The 12,450-nt window shown below is 41.6% G+C and overlaps 1 protein-coding gene across 4 annotated transcripts in view; it reads left to right on the top strand.

Annotated features, from left to right (window-relative positions):
- KCTD1 (potassium channel tetramerization domain containing 1) overlaps nt 1-12,450 on the top strand; it is a 199,868-nt gene that overhangs the window by 167,313 nt on the left and 20,105 nt on the right. For all 4 annotated transcript variants that reach the window (XM_033178076.1, XM_033178077.1, XM_033178075.1 and 1 more), the window contains exon 3: nt 11,089-11,233. In XM_033178076.1, the coding sequence (XP_033033967.1) occupies nt 11,089-11,233 (145 nt within the window). The remainder of the gene's footprint in view (nt 1-11,088; nt 11,234-12,450) is intronic.

Here is a 12,450-nt window from a genome sequence, read left to right on the forward strand (position 1 = left end):
CCCACAAGTGTTGTCTTTGAATCATGAGCTGATATAAACTTAATATTTTTCACATGTCATTTTGATTTGGTGACTGTTTAAATAAGCTTGCGACATAAATTAGAAACCTTAAAAGCTTCTCAGAGCATAAAGCTAACCAGGCACATCGTTCACTGTGGTTTGAAGAAGCAATTAGACCTTCTTAAAATGTGGGGTATAGATTCCTTAAAATGTCTATATACTTTTGAAGTTGTATATTAGGATTCTTGTCCAATTTTCCGCTTTCTGTCCTCCTTTTCAAGAGATACAGCTCACCGTCCTGAGGCTGTCTCCTGCCTTTGACTTGGTCATTGCAAGGCTTAGCTTCTGAATGTGTTTTTAAGCTTCCTAGTCACTCTAACATCGTAAGCGACAGTATAATTCATTCCTTTTCATTCATCCAACCACCTTTCAATACTGTAAATATTTGAAGAGGTATTCTGTTGACTGATACCATCAATGAAGTTGTGTGTGTGTGTGTGTGTGTGTGTGTGTGTGTGTCTGAGTATGGAGGGATAAAGTGGGGGTGTGAAGGAATCAGTTTAGATTCAGTTATTTGCTTCCAAATATCTTCTGTTAGGTGTCCAAAAAGTATTTACCTAGTCTGTAAGTAAATTACATCTATTTTCTAGTTCTCTTTTTCTGAATTAAGCACTGTGTTAAGCCTCTGGTTTTTCACGTATAGGTAAAAAGCAAAAGGTGTAAATACTTTCATTGTAGGCTGTTCTTTTGCTGGCATGATTGCAAGTGGGAAAAATTGTAAAATTGAAAATACACATAGCTGGCTTGGCCATACTCCTCTCATAGTGTCATATAATTAATCTGACGTTTTTATATGAAGTGACCGCAGTGACATGTAAGTTAATTCCAACAGTCTGGAACAGTAAAACACCAAGGGAAATAATCAAAAAATAGGGAGAGATGGGGCCACCTGGAGAGCAGCAGTCACACAGGGCTGGGCCCAGAGTCTGTCCCATTTGTTAGAGCTATTGACACCATAGATGAAGAATCAAGAATGTTTCTTCACACAGGAAGACCCCAGTCCAGTAGTTAGGGTTGCTAATACTGAGAAATCCAGGAATAGGAACAGTCCTTCCAACACAGGTTAAGTTCATTGGGAACACATACAAAAGAGTTTGTTCTATAACAAAGAGCACAACTGCAAGATGAAGAAGGATTGGCAGGAGGTGCCAGAGCAGGAAAGGAGATGGGACTTCTGGGACAGATGGACACTGTGAGTCGGGGACAGCTTCGAGCATGGGCTGGCCCTCACTCTTCAGGGACAATAGACTATGTAGCTCAGAAACCCTTGGCAAGTTACTCGATGGCTCTGTAACTCAGTTTCTCCATCAGGAAAATCAAAATACTTTATTGAGCTGCAATAAGATTAAATCAGGGCCGGGTGCGGTGGCTCACACCTGTAATCCCAACACTTTGGGACGCCAAGTGGGGCAGATCGCTTGAGGTCAGGAGTTCAAGACATGGGGGCCAACATGGTGAAACCTTGTCTCTACTAAAATACAAAAATTAGCTGGCCATGGTGGCGCACACCTATAATCTCAGGTACTCAGGAGGCTGAAGCAGGAGAATCACTTGAATCGAGGAGATGGAGGTTGCAGTGAGCTGAGATCATGCCACTGCACTCCAGCCTGGGCAAAAAAAAAGATTAAATTAGATAATCCATAAAGTTTTTAGTGGAGTACTTGATACTCTTAATACGTGTTGGCTATTTTAACATTTTTTCCTCTGAATAGTAATTATTATTGTGAAATAGAAAACAAATTTTGAAGTTTTAAATTAAGAGAAGAGACTAAAGAGTGTGTCAGAAATACCTCCAAATATAGAACAGTGTTGCGAGGAGGGTGGGCGTGGGCTGTGGGGCCAGGCTCTGTGCATATGTTCGTGCTCGCCTGCCCAAATAAAAAGCAAGGGAAAACCTAAACAGAAACTGTTCTAGCTGAAAAAATACTAAATTGGGCTTCCCAGGGAGGTTATGATGATCTGATCCTGGACTGATCTTAGACAATTAGCCATTTGCCCTAGAAATCATGTTTAGCCACTCAAGTCAGAGAACAGGCCCAGGTGATCTTAAAAGTTTTCTTTCAATTCAAGATGCATGCAGGATTTTCTGTTCAGTCAGAACTCTGTTTTGGCATAGCACATCATCTCCCTAGAATGCAAATCTGTCAGCATTTACCAAGGCCATGCACAGTGCTTTACTGAGCAGCAGAGTGGCCACAGTGAGGATGTGGGTCCCAGCTGGACCCTGTGGTCCAGCTGCCTGGTTGTGAATTCTGGCCTCACCGTTGATTAGTTGATTAGTTATCCCCTTGCCTGTAAAACGAGGGTAACAGTACCTACCTCATGGAGGTGTCAAGACTCTATGGTGTGCCCTGCACAGATGAACACTCAGTTCGATGTAGGGCTTATTAGATATCCACTTATTCCTCATGAGAATTATTTGAGGTAGGTATTATCCCATTGCTCAGGTGAAGAAATCAAAACTCAAGGCAAGTTTCAAACCCAGGTCTATGGGTCTTGGAGCTGAACATGCCAGGAAGTTCCTAAGACATGACTGAAGAACTGTGCCAAAACTCTTGTGAATAATGGTGCCCTTACCTACCCCGCTCTGGTCAATACTGAGAGAAATGCTCTTCACTGGCTGTGTCTGTACCTCGCCCATCACACATCGTGTTCTTTCCTGCCTCCGTGGCCTCTCTCCAGCTGAGCCCTCAGGCTAAAATCTCTTCTCCAAGCCCCTGTGCACTTCCCCTTACTCCAAACCCTGCAGAGTCATTGCCTCCAGCAGGAGGCCTGCCCTGCCTGCCTAGGCCAGCTGGTTCCCTCTCCTCTGTCCTTCCATGACACCCAATGGGACCATATCATGCCCAGTTTAAGGCCCCAAAGAGCACAGGGAACATGGTGGGCATTCAGTAAATGAAGAAACAAAAAGTCTACTTATGTCAGTTCTTAAAAAGTTCAGTTTCATTGTAATAGTACTGTTCATAGTAAAAAGTCAATGTAACCCTCTAATGTTTAAAAATGTTCTAACCACAGTCAGGGGAGGATTAATAAGCTTACTGGAGAATCAGCTACCCCTGAGTGGCCCTGTGATGGATTCTCCAAAACGCCGAGTTCCTGATTTGTTATTGCGCTCATACTTTTTCTTGTATTTCAAACTTGCCTTTCCTTTCTCCCCTACTTTCTTCAGTTCTATGTATCATTTAAGAAAATGATGCCGCCTCAGGGAACAGGTGCTAGAAACATTATATCCTCATAAGTAGATATAATTTGTTTTGTTTGTTTTTACTTAGAAGGTATTTCCCCCTTCTCTTAAATTACTTCTATCCATTTCTGTAACAAGCTCTGACTTAATTTTTATCTGTGTTCATGAAATATAGATGAAATTTCTCGAGTCTGGAAATCTTAAAGAGCTATTCCTGGAATTTTTAACAGTTATAATACTTTAAACGAATTAAATGCTGTTTATGATAATGCAGACTTCCGAAACAACTAATTGACTAATGATATTTTTTACACTATAATTATCTCCAGCATCGCATTCCCTTTTCTAACAGAAAAACGTTTTATTATGGACATTTAAAAATATTTGCAAACACAAGGAGAATGCAATATTGAACCTCTATTTTTCCAAAGGTTTCATGTATTAACCAAGCATTTCCTTCCGTTCCACCCACTTTGTTTCGTTCCTCTCTCATCTCAGCAGAAAGGAGGCAAAGGAACCTTTTGTTTGCAACACCATCTCCTCTTTCCAGGACTCCTTCCCTTCCTGCTGTCCTGAGTTTAGGTTGCACCTGTGGTGTCAGCTCTGCACATGCCTCTTATGTGCACACACACACATACACACACACAATCTCCATTGTGCATGCACACAACTTCCACACCTTCACCCAGCCTCCACCCTGGATTTATCTATCTTAGGTTTCAGACATTAGGAAAAAAAGTTGGTTGGGAATGCAAATTAGTAGCCATAAAAATGTATGAAGCTACAAGTGCTTCCAAAAACAAAATGCAAAATGGTTCAATAGAAATATACTCATTAGGCCAGGCGTGGTGGCTCATGCCTGTAATCCCAGTACTTTGGGAGGCTGTGGCGGGTGGATCACCTGAGGTCAGGAGTTCAAGACCAGCCTGGCCAACATGGTGAAACCCCAACTCTACTAAAAATACAAAAATTAGCTGGGCGTGGTGGCAGGTGCCTGTAATCTCAGCTACTCAGGAGGCTGAGGCAGGAGAATCACTCTGACCCGGGAGGCAGAGGTTGCAGTGAGCCGAGATCATGCCACTGCACTCCAGCCTGGGTAACAGAGCGAGACTCACTCTCAAACAAAAATGAAAAAGAAAAGAAAGCAAAATACTCTTTAAATCAGATTTTTAAAAGTAATTCCCTGCTGAGTGGTGGGCTCGCAGCAGATTGTTCTTCTCTTTTGCTGCTTCTTCACCCTCTATACTTTTCCCGTTGACAACATGAGCAGGTATCACTTTTGTAATTAAATATTTACAAATGCGAAAGATGTCATTTGTAAGTAGCCTCTGAATCTTTTGGCCAGCAAAATAAATCTGGACCAGAATCTAAATGAAATCTTTTCCTAAAATCCAAACCATATTTCCCATGGCTTGGAAGCCTAGACGTAGAGAAAAAAAGGCATTTCTTGGCAAAGGAGAGCCAAATGGATAAAAGGGCCCAACCACCGATGCCCTTCCCTTTGCACTTCTTTCTCCAGCCTCACCCCTGAGCAGGATGCCGCCACCTGCTCTGGGTTGCTCCATCCTGCAGCAATGCAGATGAGCCCTCCCTCTGTAATGACCATGCATGGACCGCAGGGGAGAGTTGGAAGGATTAACCTGCTGGCCTCTCGGTAAAGCCGGGCCTGGTGTTGAGTTACCTGCCTTGGTGCATGAGGTGGCATGGGGTGCCCTAGACAGCGCAGTATGGAAAGGGTGGGGTATATAGAGCCTGGAGCCAAAAGGCAGCTTCGGCAGAGCTGGCAGCCTCTTCAAGCTAAACTTCCTTAGCTGTAAAGCGACAAATCCCGTAAGAGTTTTCAGGATTAAGTGTAGGGACACAGCACATAATGGAACAAGAGCTGCAAGGTAAATGGAGATGGAGCCTCACGTATACTACTCTTCTCAGAGGTTTCCATTTCCCTGGGAATCCTCTTTCCCATCCCTCGTTAGGCCTCTTTACGGTTGTAACAGCAGTTTGAAAGGAACCTAAGAAGTCCTGGGGTGTTTTAGTTTGGTTTGGTTCAGTTCAGTGTAGGGTATCTTCTCAGTCTACCAATGATTTCCTTGACCTCCTTGTAAAGATTAAATGAGATACAAACCCTTAAAGCAGCCAATTCACTCTTTGGCACATAATGCTATTCAATGAGTAGTAACTGGCTTAAAGCCGTTGTCCCCCGTAGGCTTGAACTTGACTATTGTGCCGATCAGCACAGGGGCAGCATGCTGGGGTCTGGAGCCAGCTCTGTGTCTATCTAGCCATGCGTCCTTGAGTGTTATATATTTGGGACTCGGCGTCTGCATTTGTAAATGAGAGGCTGAACTTGGTTGTCCTGGAGATCCTTCACAGTTTAAGAAAGTATGCTGTGACACTTCAGAATGACAGGGTCTCAATGGAGATTTACTTGCCTCCTCTTTCGTCTCTCTGCTCAACCTCCTTTACACTGGTTCTCAACTCATTTGAGACTTACAGAGTTTTTTTAAAGAAATACAGATGCCTGGGCTTCATTCCTGACCAATTACATCAGAATAGCTGGGGGTGGGGAGCCAGCATCATTATTTTTTCAGAGTTGCCCAGGTGATGCCACTGTGTAGCCAGGGTTAAGAACCACTGCATTATGCAAATGATGTAGTCAAAGCAAGGCAAAACAGACAGGATTTGGGTAAGCCAGAAGCTGTGTCTGTGAGAAAGTGTGATTTTCAGATGTGGCATCTTGACTCTGTCTCACTCCTAAATGTGCTCTTTTACTTACTGTCCCTGACAACATAGCCTGACACCAGTCCCCATTGCCCTTAAGACCAAATCTAAACTCCTTGACCCGGCTCACATGGCTTTTTACGATCTGGCTTCTGCTGCTCCAGCCTCGTTTCTAAGCCAGCCTGACTACACCCCAATAGAGAGTAATCACGTGGCAGGGTTTGGCTACAAGCCTTTGTATCTTCCCCACCCTTCTCCCTGCTTACCTAACCTTACCGCCCGCCCCTGTACCTGGCCAACTTCTTCTCCTTCAGGTCTCCGATGAGCTTTCTGTTTCTTCCCTGCCAACCCCAGATTGAGTTAGGTGATCCAGGTGCACCTCCTGAGCCCACTGTACACACCCAGTGACACACTTGATCACACTGCACCTGACCTGCACTCCCAGCCCCGACGACTTAAATTCCACAAAAGCAAGGACTGTGGCTGATTGATTTACTACTGCATCCCCTGTATCTGGCATAGTGAGCCCCCACTAATACTGGTGGAAAGAGTGAATGAGTAACTGAATGATTAAGAGAGAAAAGAAAGAAAGGAAGGAAGGAAGGAAGGGAAATTCTTAAAGAAAGAAAGAAAGAAATTCTTAAGAACCTGAGTCACAGGAAATTAGAGAAATCAGGTTGATAAAATGAACGAATACACAAGAAAAAAATTCTTAATGAATGATTCACACTAAGCCAAATGTAGGATCCTAGCCCCATACTCTCTTTGACTTAAGACCACTCTTTAATGCACAGTATGGACAGCACACAATGCCAGGAAGAGTGGAGAAAACCAGACTCACTTCCCACCAAATAAGCTTGGTTTCCTCAGAGATTAGGTCTTGCATTACTTGCTCTATAAACAAGAGTAATCAACAGAGTGCTATTTTTTTTTTTTTTTTTAAGATGAAGTCTCGCTCTGTTGCTCAGGCTGGAGCGCAGTGATGCGATCTTGGCTCACTGCAACCTCCATCTCCCGGGTTCGAGCAATTATCTGCCTCAGCCTACAGAGTAGCTGGGATTACAGTTGCGTGCCACCACACCCGGCTAATTTTTGTATTTTTAGTAGAGACGGGGTTTCACCATGTTGGTCAGGCTCGTCTTGAACTCCTGACCTTGGGATCTGCCTGCCTCGGCCTCCCAAAGTGCTGGGATTACAGGCATGAGCCACCACACCCGGCCTCAGAATGCTAATATTAAAAAGCTAATATTAACAGTGGAATTCAGTATCTGTTGTTTTTAATGAACTTTTTTTAGTGAACATATTTTTAGTGAACTTTCTAATCTTACTAGTTTATGAAATATGTACAGTAAAATAATACAGTGTTTGAGATGTACCTCAGAATTACCAGCTGAAAGGAGAGTGAGGCACAGAGGTAGAGTTGAAACAAAATTAACCAGGAATTGACAGCTTTTGAAGCTGGTTGATGGTCATATGGGGGTTCATTCTATTATTTTCTCTGCTTTGGCATAAGTTTGAAATTGTTCAAAATAAAATGTTTTAAAAAGTAAAAAAAAGTTAGTTAAAATACTAATGATCATTCTTAAAAAACAAAAATAAATTGGTGGAAGAAAGTCATTCTCAGCATTGCCACTTGATTCAATGAGTGAAAAAAAAAAAAAAAAATCCAAAACCAGCCATACATCGTCTGGAGCCAGCTTGGTCTTGGTTAGTTGGAAAACAGGAATGTTCTCCAAGGTTAGTAAACTGTAATGAGTTCCACATAGTTTTCAGGCACCAGAGTTTACAAATCACTGCAGTTTGATTTGTAACTCCATTCACATGTCCACAAGAAATACAGCCTGTGCCGATTTTCCCCATTATTTGCTTAGCCAAACAATACTTTTCCACAACACAGCCCTGCAATCTCAAAAACCACCCAGGGACGCCATTTTACGACCCTTGGCACCACATGCCCCCTCCACCGTGTTTTCACAACTCCAACGTTCCTCCTTTTAAAGTTGGCAGAAATCAGCAGCCCTGTTATTACTCCTAACGTTTGTTGCTTCCAATGGGGAACGTTTTCTTCTCCGAGAGGCTTTCACCTCCGCCAGGCCTGTGCCTCTGCGGCCCAAGCGCTCTTCCGTTCCAGCCCTTTCCCCTTTCTCTCCACAACCGTTGCCTGCTCGGTTCCCACGGAGCCCACGCAGCCTTTCCTGCCCTGGCAGCGCGCGTTTTTCACCCCCTTCCATCAGGTCTGGCCGAGCTGGCCGCCAGCGCTCCTTCCCACGGCCTGGCGGGGGCCTGCGGTTTCACCAGGCAAGGGGGCCCGAGACAGGGCCTGGGCCTTGCTTGCTGCCCTTTGACTGGACCCCCTCATGAGAAAAACTCCCTGGCTAGGGTTCCTCTTGTGCTGGGTGGAATCCAGGCCTTCCTCCGCTTTTCGTCTCCTTGGTGGAGGCCGCCTGAAGAGTCCAGTTCTCCCCACTGTCTCTCCCGCCCGGACGGCCAGGCGGCCTCTAGGTTACTCGCGGGCCAGCTCTGCTAGTGCCCGCTTCACATCTCCTTCCTGCTCTGCTCTTTGCAGCTTTTTTCTATTTTAACTACGTTGGAAGTGAAGATGCTTCATTGTATCCACACCTGAGGTTGTTTTTTATTCTTGGTTTTTGCATCCTAAAAACCATTTAAATGACACTTCTCTCCTATTTTTAGAAAGGTCTATAAACAATGCACTTCCAGGATTATTCCTTTTTCTCCTTAAATCCTGTGCCTTAGCACTTGCAGTCTTCTAAGAGCTGCTTTTATAGAAATTTTTGTTGGCTGGGTTGGAATATTTTCTGTTGCTGTGCATTTTTTGAGCTCACCATGAGCACACTGAATTTCCTCATCAACCCTGAGAAAAAGTTAAAGTTATTTTATAAAACAAAGTGAGACTTAATTTTTAAAAAGAAATGGAGACAAAGAAGTCGATTCACCTAGATTACAGCTAGTAACTAGCCAAACCCCATTCTCATTCCACACTCCTCAGTCCTGATTCCTTTACACATTCACTCCGTATAGGTTTATTAATCACTCATTCTGTGCAAGCGTACATCCAACTCTAGACCTGAAAATGAGAGTTTATCTAAAAATTAAAAAACAGGATTTTAAAAAGAACAAAATACCTACTTTTCCTCTCTTACTAAAGTGACAAGATCACTGATACTGACTTATTTCGGCATAGGTGCTTGGACTTCATTGTAAAATTCTCACTCCCCAAATATATGGCAGAAATAAAACTCTAGACCATAAGCTTTCATTCAATATTGGTAATTCTTTTCATTCCGATTGTTGTAAGGGAGGCCCCTTTAGGACCAGACTGTGCACAAATCCCCCAATGCTGCTTAACTAGTTGGGCAAGTTAATCATCTTTTCAAGCCTATTTCTTCATCTTTAAAATGAAGATAATGGGTTTGTTACATATATAAAGTATAAGGATGGTACAAGGCATCTGGAAAGCACTTAATATAGCTCCCTTTTCTTCCCCTGTCAACTGGAAATTTATCATGTTATTAAGAGTGAAGAGTAAAATGTTTTAATAATAGGCAAACAAATCTCATTCTTTTTCATCCTGTATCAAATTGTCCTGGAAACACTAGAAGTCAGTGACTAAGCATAGTTTAGTTTCAAGCCTACTGTTTGATTGATGTGTCAGTGAGAAATGAATGACTAGGTGGCATGCAGTGAAAGAATCCCAGAAAGGTTGTAATCCACACCCTGGATAATCACAGGCAATTCATGGAAAGTTGGATAAAACGCTAGCTCAAAAATATTTGTTGAACTTTAGAAAATAACCCTACCATATGTACTTGCTTTCCTCTTTGCACTTACTGCCTTCAGAGTAAGGTAACATGAGTTTTTAAAAATGATTTTAAAACATGAGTTTTAAAATTATCTTTAAAAGATTTTTGTTGAAACAAAAATTCACATGCCTTTCTTTTGGGGGAGAGAAAAAAGTAGCTTTCCCACTTGTTTGTTTGTTGTATTTTAAGAGGGGTGAAATTATTGATTTATCATTACACCTGCCCCACTTCAACCTAAGATTAGAAAATGTATAATTTCAAAATCATCTTCAGAGCAACAGAATGATGTTATTCCAAATCAGAGAGAGATTTGTTAGGAGATCAGCAAAAGCTTTTTGTTAAAAAATGGAGCCATTTGCCTGCCCACACTGTTAATGAAAGTAAAATGTACCTTTTGGTACAGGAACTGATTTCTAGTGTGTAAATTCTATTCTCTGATATGGAATGTTTGCATGTCATTAGCCAGCCCTCTGTGTTTTCACAGTATAGATATGACCACCTTCTATTAACTGAACATATACTAATGGTATAGGTTCAGCCTTTATTAATGGGCTAAATGATGATAGATGCAAAACACTTTAACTGCAGCACAGCATACAAATGTTCATTCCAAAATTGGGAAAAGCATATTATGGATTCTTGTTTTTAAGCATGGTTACTCATGTTCCTGAACAGGTCATATTTTGGGGGTGGCCAAATATTTTTTTGTAATGATGCCTGACTGTTAAAAATGCTTTTTGCTGAGACCTAAGAAACTGTAGTGTATATTGTTATTGGAAAACATATTCACCTAGATGAGTGGTATTTTAAATTATTCTTTTTTTATCATTAAATGTAGGTGTCAACATATAGGCTTTGCCTTATTTTTAGAAAGTTTGGGATTCATGGGTGGGAAAAACTCAGAAAACGATTTCTTAAAAACAAAATTGCTTTTTTAGTAGAATCTGTTTCAAAGACACTTTGGAGCAATAACATTTTTTAAGTAGCAGAGAAGCTTGTTTTAAGTAACATGGAGAAAGATTCCATTACAGTGACAGCACTTAGCCATCATCACCACGTCAGGAACATTTTCTTTGCAGGTGACAGTGAATAAAATAATTTATTTGACAAAGCCTAGGACTATTTTGAATGGTCTCATCCTGAGATATTTATCAAGCGGGGACCAACACTTTGCAGACAATCGTGATTTTTCCCTACTGCCGTCTTCAAAAGTGCTACCTTTGACAGTGATAAAAGACACCTCTTAGTCTCAGTGGCCGAACAATTGATCTAATTGTCTTCACTGTTCCCTCTTTTCTATCACAGAATTGGAAGACTTTTTGATGGTACAGAGCCCATTGTTTTGGACAGTCTCAAACAGCACTATTTCATTGACAGAGATGGACAGATGTTCAGATATATCTTGAATTTTCTACGAACATCCAAACTCCTCATTCCTGATGATTTCAAGGTGAGGGATCCATGTTTAATCACCAATAGCATAAATATGTGATTTTTTTATGTGCTCCAAAAAAATATTTCTAGTTCTACATTATTAACATACACCAACTCGAAAGGTGCCAGAGTTCTCTTTCACATGGTTATGCTGTATTCATGAAATAGTGGATATGGTCGTTAAACTTCTACATGACTAAAATAGGATCGCTTTTCATTTAAAGAATTGAATTATAATTCACTTGAACAAACTGAAAAGAAGTTGATTAAATTCAGAGCTCATTTATGATATGTCTTAGAGAGCTAGAGAATAAAAGAAAACCTCCTTAGCTTAATGAAGACTTCCCCTTCCCGCTCCCAGAAATCGAAAGCATACATGAACAGTAAAATTTTAGAATTGTTCCCTTTACAGTTAGTAACAAGTGTTAAGGTTAGTCACGCTGAGATAGACCACATTGTGCTGGTAACTCTAGGCAATGGAGTCAGACAAGGAGAACAAATAGAAAGTGTTAATATTAGAAGGGAATTCACGAAAATGTAATTTTTGCAGCTGATAATGTTTCTTTAAATGGATGATTCTAAAGAACCAACTTAATGCTATTAGAACTTATAAAGAACTCATTAAAGCAGCTCAATTCAGGATCAATATACAGCTTTTTTTTGTTTGTTTGTTTTGAGATGGAGTTTCGCTCTTGTCTCCCAGGTTGGAGTGCAGAGGCGTGATCTTGGCTCACCGCAACCTCTGCCTCCTGGGTTCAAGCAATTCTCCTGCCTCAGCCTCCTGAGTAGCTGGGATTACAGGTGCCCACAACAATGCCAGGCTAATTTTTCATATTTTTAGTAGAGATGGGGTTTCGCCATGCAGGGCAGGCTGGTCTCAAACTCCATACCTCAGGTGATCCACCTGCTTCAGCCTCCCAACATGCTGGGATTACAGGCATGAGCCACCGTGCCCGGCCAGTCAATAGCCTTTTTAGAGAATAGCACGAGCCAATTATAAACTACAATAGAAAAATATACAACAAAAATTGTAACACTTAGGAATAAACCTAACAAGAGACAAGCAAAGGCTGATTAAGAAAACCACAAACCTCTACATACAACTGCAAAACAGTTGAATAAATGAAGGAACATTCTAGGTTCCTGGATGGGAAACCTCAATATTGTTAAGATGTCAGTTATCCTCAAATTATTCTATATAGTCAGGACAAACCCACCTAAGTAATAGATTTT

The sequence above is a fragment of the Trachypithecus francoisi genome, unplaced genomic scaffold (genome assembly GCF_009764315.1).
Source record: "Trachypithecus francoisi isolate TF-2019V2 unplaced genomic scaffold, Tfra_2.0 Lachesis_group19, whole genome shotgun sequence".
In the NCBI taxonomy this organism is placed as follows: domain Eukaryota; kingdom Metazoa; phylum Chordata; class Mammalia; order Primates; family Cercopithecidae; genus Trachypithecus; species Trachypithecus francoisi.